The following is a 16,805-nucleotide window of genomic DNA, read 5'->3' as shown; positions in this document are numbered from 1 at the left end:
GTTTCCAAAGAGGTCACAATGCCAACAAGCTCAATCTGGATATAGGCCCTGTTTACCATACCATTTTTATTATGTAATAGAAAGTACGTACCATGCCAGCAGTCAGGCATAGTGGCCAGGGGGAACTTTCCCCCACCCCACAGAAATTAAATATCAGGGATATGGGGATGGTAAAGTGTCATTTATACTAGAAATGGAACATAAAATTGACAAATGGGGACGGAAATCCCCCCCACCCCACACTTAAAAGGCTGAAATAACAACTGAACCCTGTTCATGAATTGACGAGCTGTGTTAGGCTCTGTATTTAAGGGATGTGCAATAATTATGTGTACCCCAGGGTGATGAATTATAGGGGGTCACAGATATTTTGGCAGGCCAAAAAGGGGGTCTATTTTGGCCAGTCAAAAGTGGGGGACAAGTCAATTTTTGGATGATCAAGGGGGGGGCAAGCAATTTTTGGTACATATGTTGTGTACACCATTGCTATATTACATCATAAAAAGGTGAAAGAAAATGTTAGGAACTCATTCAAATATGTAAAATTTACTGCTAGCTGTGCTCGCATTATATGAATTATGATAAGGTTTGAAAATTGGGTTCCCCAAAATCTTGCATGTGTACATGTACATGAGGGGGGCAAAGATTTTTTGGCATGTCAAAAGAGGGGGGGCAAAGGTTTTTGGTATGTCAAAGGGGGAAAATGATTTTTTTGGCATGGCCAAAGATGGGTGGAAAGCAATTTTTGGCAGAGCATTTAGAGAATTCACTAACCCTGGGGTGGGCATAATTAGGGGCTGTGCAATAATTATGAGCCATGGTGGGAGGGTAAAATTTTGCCCATTTACAAAATGCATAATTACTACTATGCAAGTAGGAGATCACTATAGCAACTATGATATGGTCTACACCATCCCCATTCATAGGTTACATTGTCTGTGTTAAACCATCCTCATCTCACAGATATTGTGCCTCATTTAAATGAATAACACACAAACAAAATGAAACTTGACATGTTGACATGCGAGTCCTTTATTTCGCTTTTTACCGTTAAGTATTTCAACACTACACTTTGTGTCATTACCAGCGTTCGAAATAGGGCCGGTCAGCCGGCCATTGGCCTGTAACTTTTTGGCCTGGCCGGTAACTTTTCTGACTGGCATCTAGTTGCAGGCCTAGCTGGCCGGTAACTTTTTAAGGTCAAGCCCGGCTGGCCTGTAACTTTTTGAGGCATATTACGAACACTGGTCATTACATTGTATCTTTAAACCCTTTCAAGACTTTATTCTGTACCATTATCAGTACAAGACATTGCCCTCTTTATTACTCTACTTTATCACAGTAACACGTTTTGGCATTTTACCTCATTTCTTTACAAACACTCACAGGCTTATTTTTCGGCTATTTACTGTAACACCTCAGGGTATTTTACTCTTTTTCGTTGCAGTCTTCAAACCCTTAACTATTCTACTCATCTAGAGTAATATGTTATAGTATTTATTTACATAGATTCTTAAACCCTTGTAGATTTTTTGTAATACCCGTGCCCGGGTATCCGTGTTGACCACATGTTTAGGTTTAGCTACATACCTCTTGTCATCGCATTCAACAAACAAGATTCCTTAGGGGATGATGACTATTTTCAATTTTAAACAAAAAACTAACCACTCGGGATGCTTATTAGGAAATTAGTTAAACATACTTTTCAGGCATAAAATGCCCAAATAATACAAATAATCCATCATCATTGCAAAGTCAGGCAAAGTTGTACATTATTTGATGTATGATGTACGAATCACAGCAAAGACCCAAACAGTGGTTGGAGACATTCTACAAGCACTGTTTGTCTTCAAAACTTTTTTCAAGATTTTTGAGCATTTTACTTGGCTTAACTAAGGTGGTCAATACCACCATAAAATTTTTTCGAGTATAACCATATTTGACACACTGATTCCGCCTCTTTACATCTCGTTTCCGCTCCTCTTCTATTGTGGTCACATCAACCTAATTTTGGCTGCTGGCAGAATTAAAAAGCAAGTCAACATCAATGAAGTACAATTCAAAAGGCTCCTTGACTTGAAGGCCAACTGTTGTTATGCATGTCATGCAGAAGTAAATGAAAAAGTAAATGAAAAAGTAAACTATACAATTTGTCTTTAATAACTTCATTGCATTCACAGCACATGGATTAGAAACAGCTAGTAAAACAAGTATAAAAAGAACATTAACAGTGAGTTTGTAAAAAATCATACATAATGTGAGATGTACGATTTTACTATATTTTAATGTTTTAAGGGTCTACTTTGAATAGACACATGAATTGCTGAATATTAATAGCAAGTCTATAAATCATACCCAACACAATTTACCTACTCAATATTTCCCGATGCCTATTTTTGGCCCCTACATATATGTGGGGCTTACGTTATCATCCAGATGGTTGTTTGTTTGTTTCTTTCTTTGTATCTTTGTTTGTTTCTTTGTTTGTTTGGCTCTCCGGGTCGAAGCAAATTCATTAATCCAATGTGCAGCTCCAACCCAACGGCCGATCAACTTCGTTGGCTTGTCCGATATTTTTATGACTCATCCGATATGTTGTGGTATCATGCTCAGCCATCCAATATTATATCAAACTTGGTCTTGTGATAGTATTCTTTATATTTTCCAATCATTGTTGTGGGGGCCACCTTAATTACAAACTGCGTAATTTTAGTTTAATAAATTTGTGATCAATTATGTAATGCACCCTGGGTTTAGGAAAATGTAATGCACCCTGGCATGAGAAATCTCTACACAAGTACATATATAAAAGAATAATTTGCTATCTTACAGTATGGAATAGTAACTTTAAACGGTACATGTATGCTGAAATATTGGAATGAACAGCTCATCACACCAGATGTAGGTTTTGTAGAATCCATGTTCATATGATATGTTTTATTTCCATCCTGAGAACTCTTTTGATAATCTTGTCCTCTGGAAACTTACATTTCGATGCATTTCAATGTGGATTTTTGGTACATCGGCATGGTAAATTCCTCTCGTGTGATCTGTTACAAAAAAAAGCAAGTGTACATATAAATGACAGGAGAAGTAAATATTTGCATTTAGCAAGTTTGGACTTACTTAAAATGGACCAGATTCAAGTTATAGGTAGTTGATGTCCCACAAGCACATGATCACAGGTTTAAAACAGTTGTGCGATAAATGTTTTTTCTCTCCGTAATTATGGTGCCCAAGAGAGTAGAGGGTACTAGGTATACTCAGTGTGATCACATAATCTCTAACCCTTTAACACCGGACACTGCATTTTGGTATCGGAAGTTAAAGAACAAACAAAAAGTAGAGAAGATGCTTAGTACCCCGGGATTCGAACCTTAGACCCCTCGCATGCCAAGCACATGATCATCGGCCATTAGCACAGGGGTTGCACTGGCCCGGCCAGCAATTCCCTGAGCATAGCACTTAGGGTGATTATGCGTCATGGCATCCTGTGGGATTCATGCATGTGCCCGTGGTTATCATCCCCGATAGCGAGAAGCGAGTGCGCAGTTCCTCTGACTGCGATGCCCCGATTCGAAGCGTGGGCGCTTCGCACCATGATGCGGCGGTTGAAGCGGCAGCGCGCATGGTACAGTACTTTGAGCACGTAACCAGTGCTAAATTCGCTCAATGCAGGAATGGTTTCTTTATTAAATGACAATCTGATAAACTTACCACAGCCACCACATGTTCAATACATGGTCGCTTCTTCCAGTCTTTATGCCAGCATTGTTTCATCATGCCTGCCAGTTGTTCTGGGCAGTCGTCAGGAATTGGTAGGTGATGAGCTTCTTTGACTTCAGGCTCATCAGCAGCAGGTATCTGAGCACATTCTGAGACTTGAAAGGGGTTTTGTAAAGTGATTATCTCCCACAATACAACACCCAATGAGAAGATGTCTGATGTTGGGAAAGGCTCAACATCGTGCAAGGATTCTGGCGCTGTCCAGGGATATGATTCCAGCTTGTCTTCACGGGTGATTTCAATCTTCTCTGCACGTTTGAATTTGGTCAATTTTAATATCCCAAAATCGTAAGAACTGAAGACATAATTTTGTGATGTAATTTCCCGGGGGGGGCACTCACATTTCCCAGCTATACGGGTATGTGCCGCGGCGACGACCCCCTTTTTCAGAGCCGCTAGCCGTTCCTTAGACCCTCTGAATTCATTGATTGCCCGCTCTGAAGCCCGAAAATTTTTCTAGCCGTTCCATAGACCCTCAGATCATCGATTTCCGCTCTCATTGGCATCTTGACAGGCGTGTTTTTGTCCTACTATTTCAAGCCCAAAAACGTCAAAGGGAATTTTCCGATCAATTTTTTCCCCATTGAAACCACATTGAAACACATTGTATTAGGAATAAGGTGAACTTTGGGCGGGATTTTGGGCTCCTTTAGTAGTGGCAACACTGGTTTGTTGTTATAAACAGCACTGCACTGCCGCTGATGCCGATGCCTTCAGCTGATGAACATTTTGCTAGAAATAAATGATTTTGAGATCTCTTTTGGGAATAAAATTGCCAAATATGAGGAAAAGTACCTCAAATAATTGTGTGCACATCCTTGCAGCTGGCCATAACAGTGAATTAAAAGGTAATTTACGATCTACTGGTCTAGTGGAATGGTGTCAAATTCTGCACACTTCACTCAATCATCTCATGCAGTTCAATGTAGTCAAAATGGTTTTCTTTTCGGCACTGAAAAAAATATTCTTGTGGGTTTGTTTTTATGGTGGGCTTTTATGTAATGCTGCTAGCTGCTGCTATAATTATCAGTAGGCTAATAGCATAGATTGCAGGTCTGCAGGGTCTAGTAATTTTGATTCGAATGCTGTTTTGTTTTGCTGAGATTTTCATCGTAATATAGACCAAACCAGACCTATTTTGCATTAAATTTAATGGTTTTCCTGATTTAATAATTTAATGCACAATTCAAAGTGAAATCGATTCCTTCAAATATCTGTGGCAAAAACGCAACAAAATTGAACCCTGGTTTGGCCTGCATGGTTTAGTTGCCGAGATTTTTCAGATTTTGGCGGCTGATCAGTTCTCAAGACCCCCCTTTTGGCCGGGCAAACAGGTCTCAAGACCCCCCCTTTTTGAACGGCCGATCAGTTCCCTAGACCCCCCTTTTTGACCCGCCGATCAGTTCCTTAGACCTCAAGTTCGAAACTGGCGGTGGCACACCCCTACCAAAAAAAAGTTGAGTGCCCCCCCCGGGGTAATTTCATGGTGTACAATCCTCTTTTGCTTCAGATACTGTAATGGGGTCACAGCTTGCTCCATCAGTCGTTTTCGGCTCTTTGCATTGTCACATTTTATTAGCTTATCCAAACCTTCTCGTAGTGTACGATAACTACACAACTCTAATATCAGATAGTATTCTGGGCTTTCATCAACCACTCCCAAAAGATTCACAATGTTGGTATGGCTAAGTGATGACATAATTTCTATTTCTTTGGTGTTTAATTTGTCTACTTTCTTGGCTGCCACATCTGTCCATGTCATGCATGTCTCCCACCATGATGCCTTGTATACTGTGCTAAAAGCTCCTTGATATAATGTCTTTTGAAATGTGAGGTGCCGCTTCTTGATTTTTGGGTATGACATTTTTGGTCCAGATCCTGTATAAAGGATAACACTTAATGTCAGCAATTTGATGAAATGAGTTCATTGTGAGCCTTTACTCTATAAATGTATTTTCCCGATATCACAGCAGAAAATCAAGTGTTCCAAAGGTGCATTGCTTGATATTGAGCTAGATTGCACATAGATCCAGTGGCGACACCAAAGGGATGGGGGGGGGAGCAATATTGGGCTTTGCACTCCCCCTCCACTTTCCCCCAGTCAATTTCATGGTGCCACCACTACACGAAGGACCATGCTATTCTTTGCTTTATTCAGGGCTTCAAGCAGCCCTATATTACCTATATTTTAAAGATTTTTCTATGTTTCAGTATATAGTTTTGTATTACCCTATACAGTTTTAAAAAGCCCTATAATTCATATATTTTTTTAATTAGATTTAAAATATTTTTGCTGAAGGTCTTTTTATTGAGCATAAATGCCTTTTTGGCACCACTGTACTCCAAATACAAAAACCAAGAACTTCCAGGGGCTTTGCCCCCCTGGACCCCATCATGCTTATTTGTATTCATTTCTATAATTACAGGTTGAATTTTTGCCCTTCAATTTCAGTAAATTCAGTAACTTCTTGGGTAGTAACAGGGGCGGTGCCTTCATTAGTTACCCAATCCTAACCAAATCGGTTTCTTTATTTCTGGCTATTTTTATATGTGATTGAATAATGACAATTTTTCAAGTACACAGTAACTATGAAAAAAAATTCATGTTGATACCTGAATGCAGTATGTTCAAAATCCACAAATTATCAAAACCACTGACTGCCTGAATCCCGCATTTAGGCAAGATTATTTATGACTAAATTTAACTGACCGATATCATTTGTTTTCACCATCTCTTGTACTTGCCTGTTTTGTCTAAATATTGCTGTTGCTGTCCTTATTCAAGGTAGTGTTAAACTTGGAACACTAAATGCTGATGGATAGTAATATCAACCTGCAGTAGATGGTAATAAGTTGCTGTCGGAAACACCAAATCAAGGACTGGATATTGTATTGTCTTTTTCTTTTAATTTACCGGATATACATGGATGTCTGGTTTACTGCAATATTGAAGAATTATGGTTTAAGCTTGCTATAAGTGCATGACATGTAGATTATTATGTTATCGATAAAACAAATAAAATGGCACGAAGTTCAATAGTACCAGGAACATATTATTGACTTTGTAAATGTGATATATTTCAGAAAGATAATAAGAGAGATAAAGAGAGAGAGATGGGGAGGGAGAGAGACAGACAGACAGAGGACACGGTTGTTTGATGTATATAGAATGGGCTTCATTATTAACTAAATGCAAACTATAGATGGCGCTATTTATTCTAAATCATACTTCTTTATTTGCAAGAGGTAGGCGATTAATACTGCCATTAAAACAGCTGGAATAGGTGAAACAAGCAACAAGGAAATTTTATAAACATATTTTATCAAACAATAAAAGGAATTATTTGTATTAAAAGCTTGAAAGAGCGTTTTCCAGTAACTAAATAGTGCCACCAATTTTGTCATTAATAGGCACATTTTATATCCGAAAAAGCTTTAAAAAATGCTATAAAAGTAAATAATTTTGTAAAAGAGGGGAAATTAAAGTTGCGAATAACTCACAAGCATCTGTATACATTAGCATGATATCGCTTTTAGCTGTCTAATCCTAAAATTTGGTTATACATTGTTTTTTGTTTGAAAAACTAATAAATGATCCCATCAAACAACCGTGAGGAGAGAGAAGATGGGAGGGGAGGGGGGGGGGTAGAGGATACAGGGGATATGATGAGAGAGGGGTAGAGATGCATGGGAGAGATATAAAGGGGGAGATCAAGAGTGAGTGATACAAGGGGAGAGGGTTTAGGTAAGGGTGGGAGGGAGATAAAGGGGGTGATAAATAATGAGTGAGAGAGGGGGGATGACCTGTAAAAGTGTGGACTGGTGATTTACTACATTTTGAAGTTTGTGTACTCCTAATCATTGTGCATTACAGCATTATATCCTCTCACTTTATACTGCATTGCAGGTGTCTCAAATGAGAAGCTAATAATAACACAAAGTACCTGTCCATTGAATTTTTATCGCATCATCTTTACTGATTGTACGTTATCATACCATTAGAAAAATAGGTCACTATCTCAGGGAGTATGCTTCGAATATACTCTATAGCGGGAAATTTTTGCGAGGCTTTTTTTTTCGCCTCACAAAAATATTATTGATCCATAGGCTTTAATGGGCTAGTCCATTTAAAATCCAAACATCCCCTGTCAGAGCAAAGTAGAATACTTTGGTCAGAGGGAGTATGAGTTGTGAATAGAATAGGCAGTTGGGTAACTTCCATTTAAAATACTCACTCCAGTTGTGGAAGATAGGTAAAGCTATAACAGGGGGAGTATGGGTTTCAAACTGATTAGTCCTGACCAATTACATTTGTAAAACATACTCCCCCTGTGGAAGATATTTCCAAAATCTTCCACAGGGGGAGTGTGGATTTCAACTAGAATAGCCCAATATGGATGGAGCTGTTTGAAACAATGAATTAAAAACCGCTAAACTGTTCAGAACATTTGATATTGCAAAAAATTAATTCCAGTAAAATATCACGCTGTATAGTACGCACACAATTTTTAGCCGAGTCTCTTGTCATCGGGGATATCGATCTGACTTGATTTGTTAAAAGTTAAGAGATTTAGATGGATGAAGAAACATGTTTTGCACTTCTTTTCTGATGTACATATGACACTTTTGATTGTAGATCAATTTGAATCAATGTAGATTTATGTTGTCTATTGTGCATATACACTAGGAGCTACTAGGAAAACATTTTGAGCAGCACAGTTAATATTTGATATTTGTAGGTTTAAGTTAGTGTATATAAGGGCTATTCAAGTTGAAATCCATACACCCTCTTTGGAAGACATGACTTTAATTTTCCACACAGGGAGTGTGAATTTCAAATGTAGTCACTCATTTAGGTAACCCCATTTGAAATTCACACCCCCTGTGTGGGATATTAAGGTTAAGACTTCCTCAGGGGGTGTATGGATTTTAACTTGAATAGCCCAATCATCCAGTCATAGAATCAGAAGGTAAAATTATGAAAGAAATACAGGACTGACCTTAGATATTGTTTGCGAATTTTTCATCCAATCTCACTGGACTTCATCTGGCAACTATAAAGATGCTCCGGTATTGATCGTAATCTGTGACTGGTCACATGACAAGCACAACAAGGGACATTGATTTAAGCGTGAACAAAAATATCTATAGACACCAAATTGATACGGAAGATGTTATCATCAATTATAAGGTTGAAAGGAGAGGTGGTTTGAGCAGGAGTACAGGCAGGGTTGCCAAACCTGCGATTTAGTAGCCCAATTGGGCAACTTTTGAAGATTTTCCCTGTGACTTTTGACAATTTCCTGTCTCATAGAAACCAGTGGTTAAGAAAAAAATTGGCCGACATTTCAACATTGGCTCCTGCGACTTCCGATAGTTCCCTGCCCCATAGAAACCAATGGTAAAGAGAAAAATTGGACGAGTTTTCGATTATTTGACCCGTGATTCAAGCTGAAATTTTTTGGCAACCCTGAGTACAGGAAGATATTTGGAACACACAGTTAATCCATCCCTCAACTATCACCCACATGGGATTCATCATTGATGATCAGTATCCCTGGCTGGTTGACACATGATCAGTCTTCGATCACAGTCAATACTGGAGCATATTTGCAGTTGTCAGCTGATCCAAAAATAAACAAGATTGGATGAAAATCTACAAAAATCTTAATATATAATCCATTATTTATTGATAATAATATTGTAATTATTGATAAGGTTTAGTTTAATGCATGGCTGTATATATCAATACCTGTACATACTTCCCTCATCACATGTTAGATAGCAAGAATCATATTCCAATCCGGCTGGCAGCAATTCCCTTTTCCTTTACCCCACAGACCTATACCACGTATACTGCAATAATCATTACAATGTCTAATTTACATCTTCTTTCGGCTATTCCAATTGAAATCCATACACCCCTTAATATGGAAGACATAACCTTAATCTTCCTCACAGGGAGTGTGAATTTCAAATGGGGTTACCTGAATGGGTGACTCCATTTGAAATTCACAATCCTTGTGTGGAAGATTAAGGTCATGTTTTCCATAGGGGTGTATGGATTTCGACTGGAATAGCATATTTACTGCATTTATATTACTAGGTAGTCATAACATCCTACATAGTAGTTGAGCATTTTCAAATTAGGACTAATTATTCCTAAACCATTTCTATGTTTGGATATTGCCATCAAATGCATCCAGAAACGCAGTTAGCATTCGAAGTTTTACAAATTTTCTTAATTTTTCCCCATTTTCCTACACAGATTTATCAAGAAACAGGGTCTAGACAAAACTTTTTATGAATGTGACACTCACATGTGGAGATTGGGAGAAAGAGTACTACCAACCGGGATATCGTTAGATGGAGGATCGGATTGGATCATTGTAAACCGGGATTTTGTTCGGTACCTAATCACAACCGATAATGCGCTTCTACGAGGGCTGAAAGAAATGTACAAGTATACGCTATTGCCGGCCGAGGTATATATGGGTGTTTGAGTTTTGATATACAGTGAATTCAGAATTTTATTTTGTTTGAGTTTTGATGTACAGTGAATTCAGAATTTCATTTTGTTTGAGTTTTGATGTACAGTGAATTCAGAATTTCATTTTGGATGATTGTTTTTGTTATTGTCTCTTTTTGTGTGTTGGATGCAAGGTGTGGAAAATTTGGGTCAGTTTCTCAAAGCTCAATACTTACATTTAGTTAGATTAGGACCAATTATTCCCACAATTTATTATAGGACTCTATTTTCCTCTTTATCTTTCACTTCACCTGATTTATCAAACATGTTGCAAATTCTTAGATATGAAGTTTTGGCTTGAAATGTTTTCAACAAACTACATTTTATTTAGGCCTGCTCTAAAGACCTCTCTCAAGGAATACAAGCATATGTTTACAACAGCTTATATGAACAACTACAACAGCTTTAAGTATTATTTACAACTAGTTTCTCATAATCACTACAGATATTTGAACTTTGTCTATTGACATTTGACAGTGTTGGAAGTGTGTATAGTCTTACTTACTACATTCGTGCTTAAAGCTAACACTGCCTCGAAAATTCAAATAGAACTATAGGCCTCTTCAAATTGACCCGAAACACCTTGGTTTGTCACGGAAACCTCGATTGAGCGAACGTAAGAATCTAAAGAACATAATGGGCGCAGACTATGTAAACATTGTCAGGTTCTCAACAACAGGTTACCTTTCTTTGTCAATTGAACAGTGTTTCTTTGATTATCTGCGTGCTGACCAACATTAAAATTCCCAAGTTTTGAGATATTTTCTCACAAAACCAAGAACCACTGAACCAATAAAGGCCTTGTTTGTACTCATTTCAATGCATTTCTCATGGTGATTCCAAATATGGTCATGAAAATTTACAATTCTGAAATTTTCAATTTTTAAAGAAATTTTGAAACTTGTCGTCTGCAGTCGACACCCACGTGGAAAGAGTTTAAGTGTGTTGTTGAGGAGGAGTTTTGTAGAATGGGAGGAACAAAACTAATAAGTGAAGCACCTGTGAAGGCTCACCTTTGTTTACAGGACCTGACCTATTTTGATTTGCTTCCGAAGCGAACAAAATGTTGGGTGCTAAATTCTCGTAAGCATGTCTCATGCATTTCCAATCCCACAACAAGCAGTTGATAGTAATACTTCCAAGTGTGTCGGTTCATGAAGTAGTCCCAAGTCAGCACAATTATGTTTAAAATTGTTTAAAGTGTAAAGAAAAAATAATGGCATGAAAATAGGCTAGATAACAGGTTGTTTTGTTGTGTATGCATGCGCAAGGTGCTGGTGCATCTTTGTTTTGTTAAATGCTCAGGTGTGAAAGAAATAGGACTCAGTTGTGTTTGTCTTTTGTTTGTTCGCTTGTTTGTATGTTTATATGCTAGTTTTTATCGATATGTGTTTATAGGTTTGTTTATTAGAAGAGTTTTGTGTATACATGTAACTCTGTTTGTTACTCTCTTATCTTAATGTAAAAAAGTGAAAAACTCTTCAAAAGAGTGAAAACCACTCTTTTTGGCTATCGAACTTTACCTACTTCTAATGCCTATATTTTGCTGTCTTTGTCCCCCTTCTGTGTACCATCTAGTCTGTATTTTACTTGTTTCCCCACATCAAGTTGGTGTACCTTGCTCTTTTTCTTTCCAGTTGTTCATATTCAAGGTATCCTCTTGTATCATTTGTCGATCCTTGATGTGTTTTGTGTCCTCGTCCGTTGGATTCACCATTGACCACTTTTTCACTCTTTCAAGGTATGATGTAAGGCACATTACTCGAAAAAAAGAGTAATGTGCCTTATATCTTTTAGGAGTGATTTTCATTCCCTTCAGAGTGGTTTTCACTGTTCTCACTGTTTTGGGGAGCAAGTTTAATGTTCACTCTTTGACATAAAGAAAGTAAAGATGGGTATAGTGTACTTTGGATATCTGATAGTTGTACATATGAATATTTTCAAAATGGAATGTTTTCAGAATGCTGATGAGAAATCAATTCAATTCTGTTTTAAATGTTTTTGTCTGTGTATTGGCGGTTTGTCTGCTCATTTCTGTGTAAATGTTTGTGTATGGCGGTTTGCCTGCTCATTTCTGATGTGTAAATGTTTGTGTCTGTGTATGGGCGGTTTGCCTGCTCATTTCTGTGTAAATGTCTGTATGGGCAGTTTGTGTGCTCATCTCTGTTGGGGGTGTGTCTGTGTATGCAATGTTTGTGCAGTTTACCCTTAATATACTGACATTTTGCAGAGCATGTGATTATGGCCAATTTTTGTCCTGTATACTACAGCATGGCAGCATGCATGTGCACCTCAGTTTGTTTTCAACCCTGAGAGGTTGGCTGTCAATACTTATTTGAAAATATTGGGATATACTACATGTAGTGCATGTTCACACACCCCCACACATACTTGTAAAACTGGCAAACGAGGACAGGCATATTTTCCTATCTAACTGAGGACAACCCGAAGATAAGCTCCAAACCATGGATCCACTGAACTCTTTACTATCCAATAGAGACCAGACTTTTACACCAGCAAATGAGATGTCATCTTATATGCACTGTTATATTGTTTGCAGTACGCTGGTAGAGACAGGGAACCAAGGACGTGCTCGATTGCCAGGTGTTTTTGGTTATCAAATTATTTTTCAGCGGTACATCCTCATTTGCAGGTCTTGACAAAATGCTCACCTACACCGCACCACAAGAGTTTGCCCAATATGTCTAGTTTGCTTGATTGTATCACCAGTTAACAATTATGCATGACCCTTTTTATTCTGACTCCCCAGAACATATAAAGGTATGTGTCATTCAGCATACATCAACAATATCATACCAGCTAGGGCCAGATTTCACAAAGATGCATAAAACTTTTAAAAGCCAAGCCTAAAAAATTGCAAAATTCAACACACAATTATGGGGGTTGTGGACTGGGTTTGAACAATTGTTTTTGTATATTCAGGGTTTACCCATCCCAAGATATGGAGAGAAAGGTAGAACAGGCCAAGTTTTTGCAACATGTGTTTTTGTATACAGTATCTCTTATACCAGCAGTTAAAAAAATGTTTTGACTAGGATTTGTGCAGGGATGGATGTAAACTTGAGCAGTAGCTTGATTTATTTTCATGCATGTGAAATATAAACAGCTTTGTGAAAACAGGCCCAGATAAGTAATCTCAAGAAAGTGATCCTTATTATGGTCCCCACATGACACATGGAAGTATGATACCAACAATGTTAACCCATCATTCATGATTGAAGCATCACTGGTGAATCTTGATAGAGGCAAAAGAGTGATTGAAGTTTTGTAAAGGCAGTGTAGAGATGGATGTATAAATGAGAAGGAAAGAGAGCAAAAAAGAGAGATGTAATATCTATATGTTTGTATGTGCTACAGGATAGTGCAGTCATGTGTGTAAAATGTATGTCCATGTATGGCCATTGACTTCAGGGGTGTGTGTCCACTATTCAATAGCACACTATGGTTTCCTATTTGACATCTTGGTGCTTCCATGTGCAGATGGGTGTAGATGTGGAAGTAAAGTGAGAAAGAAAAGAGTGAAAAAAGAGGAGTGTGTTGATTCACCAGTGCCCTGCATACTTATGAAGAGCATTCACTAAATATTCAATCTTAATCAAGAATACTAGTAAGAATTTTTTTTGACAAAACTAAATGACCGAAATGGGCTATTCTGGTTGAACACCATACACCCCCTACAGAAAAGACATGACCATGTAACTTCCACACAGGGGGTGTAGACTTCAAATCTACACACTCCTTGTGTGTATTTCAAATGGAATAGCCCAAAGATTTGTTTGTGTCAGAAATTTGATCTGATTTGAATAAACTGCAAAATACTGCAGAACGAACAAGCTCAATCAAGTGCCTTTTGAATATGAACTCACAAAATGAGCCAATATGCAAATTATCGCATGCAGACCACAATTTTTGCCAATTAAGATTCAGTGAATGCTCTAATTTGGTCTTGACCCTGCTATATTAACTTCTGCTTTTTAACCTCATGATTTTTGTCATTTTTCACCCCACCCATTCCCCTTCATGCAGTCCTTTTTCCACACAGTGCTTGAAAACAGCGAGCTTTGCAAAACATATGTGGACAACAACCTTCGTATCACAAACTGGCGTCGCAAACTCGGTTGCCAGTGCCAGTACAAGCATATCGTTGACTGGTGCGGCTGTTCTCCTAACGATTTTAAACCGGAAGATTTTTATAAAGTTAAGGTAAGAATCGTTCGTGTCTATGTACGTGAGTAATAATTGTGATTTTTTTGCTTTCAATCCAGTCCTTCTTTCACACAGTGTTGGAGAATAGCGAGATGTGCGAAACGTTGGTGGATAACAACTTGCGCAAAACCAACTGGAATCGTAAAGTTGGCTGTCAGTGTTTAACAAAACGGGTGGTTGATTGGTGTGGCTGCTCACCCAATGATTTCAAAGCAGCCGATTTTGGCAAGTTACAGGTAGGAGTATGGTTTGAATGTATGACTTCAAGCACGGGTGATGAGCTATGTACAGAGTGTCTAAAGAAAAAGGTTACGTGTATAGAAAACAAACCCCGTTCAGCCCAAGGTGGGGGGTCTTAAAAGAATTTCATCTGCTGATAGGGGGTCATAAAAATTGACTCCAGTCATCAACATATTCATGACCCCCCCCCCCCCTTCCGAAGAAAATAACAGCTCCCTTATTTTCACATATCTACATGTAACCTTTTTTGGATCACCTTGTACTCCACTTTTCTCTATCTCTGTATATTTCCTCTTCTTTATACCTTTGGCATGGTGGATGGCTGATTTCTGTATGGCTTTACTATGTAATGCACAGCTATATCATGTGTTCCCAAAAAATTATGCTATTATTTTGAATGCACATAACTCAAGTAACAAACACTAGAGAATGAAAGGGCAAGGTATACCAATTCGATGTGGAGAAACATGTAGAATGAACCATGACAGAAAGACAGGATGTGGGGGATAAGAACAAAGTAAGGTACAGAAATAAGCCATAAAAAGGCCCATAAATTAAAAAGCAAAGTGTAAAAAAAAAAAAAAACCTTATATCAGTTAAAACCCCTAATCCTACTCTAAACTTAAACTTAATCCTAACCTAAGTCATAATCTTAACCCTAAACATAATCTAATCCTAACACTTACCCTAACCCTATCCTAACTCTAACTGTAGGCTAACCCTATCCCTAACAACACTAACCCTAATCTCCTAATACTAACCTAAAATTCTCCCTAACCCTAAACCATAACTCTAACCCCTTTCCATGTATTGACCTTTCGGACTAATTGGCTGTTCCCGGAGACCAACACGAATCATGTAAACAATACAAAAGTGCACCGAAACAAGTGATGAAAATCACTGTGCACCCAAGCCAATCATACAAAACCATCAAATAACCAAAAAGACTGATAAAACAAACTGATAGTTCAAGCAAATAAAATACTCCTCATCAGGGACAAACAGGAAAATAATTTTTAAAAATTGTTTGGCAAACTTGCTCTTTCTTGTCAGTTGTCCACATATTCAAGGTATCCTTTTGTATCAATTATTGATCCTTGGTGTGTTTTGTGCCCTTGTGAGTTGGACCCTTTGTTTAACAAACAATAGGAAAAATTATACATTTAATATTATTTTACAACTTACCCATATATCCTTTGTCTATAGCAGTGGTGTAGCCAGGTTTTCGGAACCAGGGGATACAAACTTCTTAATGTACTGACTAAAAAGCAGTGTACACAAAATTGTCAATTGTTGACCCCAATTTTTCGCCAATGTCCATCGGTCCATGATGAGGTGGGTGGGGGCAAGCCTCCTCCCCCCCACTGGCTACGCCACTGGTTTATAGCTTCAGTCAAAATGAGATAGCTGTGCATTTTCTTTCCTATTTTCTCCATTCTAAACATCTCAAAAAAATGACCATTATTCAAAAAGTGGCTATTGTATTGCAAATCTGTAAAATGCGTTGGAAGCAGAATTTATTTCTGCACATTTTGACACCTCATTGGATACGAAAGCCCAGAAAACAATAAAACAATTTAATGTAGTGAGGTCCAGATTTGAAAGTTGCACTTACATACAAATTTTTACAATACAAAAACACTCAGATATCATTACACAGATTTCCTTCCATTACACTGAATGCAAAATCAGTAGAATTTACTGCAACTTTCAAATCTTGGGCTGCATTGATTTAAATGTACGCTGTGACGTCAATATTTAGTCAATTGATACAAATGAGGTGTCAAAACGTGCAGAAATAAATTTTGCTTCCAACGCATTTTACAGATTTGTAATACAATCACCCGTTTTTGAATAATGGTCATTATTTAAGGGGGTCAGTTACTTTTTTTGAGATGTTTATCTTCTGCCTTTGCATGCTGACTGGCTGGCTGTAAGTACATTCCCGGCATACATGCTAAAGTGGTTGGTTGCCTCATGTCTGCTATATGGCTGGGTTATATTTTCTTTTCTTTCTGTTGTC

The 16,805-nt window shown here is 38.0% G+C and overlaps 2 protein-coding genes across 4 annotated transcripts in view; one reads left to right on the top strand and one right to left on the bottom strand.

The window, feature by feature from the left end:
* The window catches only part of LOC140150702 (xylosyltransferase 1-like), a 222,024-nt gene that overhangs the window by 186,526 nt on the left and 18,693 nt on the right, over nucleotides 1-16,805 (top strand). For 2 of the 3 annotated variants that reach the window (XM_072172788.1, XM_072172787.1), the window contains 2 exons: nucleotides 10,055-10,271; nucleotides 14,363-14,539. In XM_072172788.1, the coding sequence (XP_072028889.1) occupies nucleotides 10,055-10,271; nucleotides 14,363-14,539 (394 nt within the window). Of the gene's footprint in view, nucleotides 1-10,054; nucleotides 10,272-14,362; nucleotides 14,540-14,601; nucleotides 14,779-16,805 lie in introns of all 3 variants that reach the window. The other variant, XM_072172786.1, reaches the window with a different exon arrangement.
* Nucleotides 1,732-5,650, bottom strand: LOC140149539 (mitogen-activated protein kinase kinase kinase 20-like). The gene is made up of 4 exons (XM_072171618.1): nucleotides 5,301-5,650; nucleotides 3,718-4,081; nucleotides 2,989-3,050; nucleotides 1,732-2,017 (listed from the first exon to the last, which is right to left on the bottom strand). Exons 1-4 carry the CDS (start codon nucleotides 5,648-5,650, stop codon nucleotides 2,005-2,007), a joined length of 789 nt encoding a protein of 262 aa, XP_072027719.1. The 3' UTR covers nucleotides 1,732-2,004.

Source organism: Amphiura filiformis, chromosome 4, assembly GCF_039555335.1.
Source record: "Amphiura filiformis chromosome 4, Afil_fr2py, whole genome shotgun sequence".
In the NCBI taxonomy this organism is placed as follows: Eukaryota; Metazoa; Echinodermata; class Ophiuroidea; order Amphilepidida; family Amphiuridae; genus Amphiura; species Amphiura filiformis.
The sequence above is the reverse complement of the archived record's forward strand: the minus strand, read 5'-3'. Positions and strand labels throughout refer to the sequence as shown.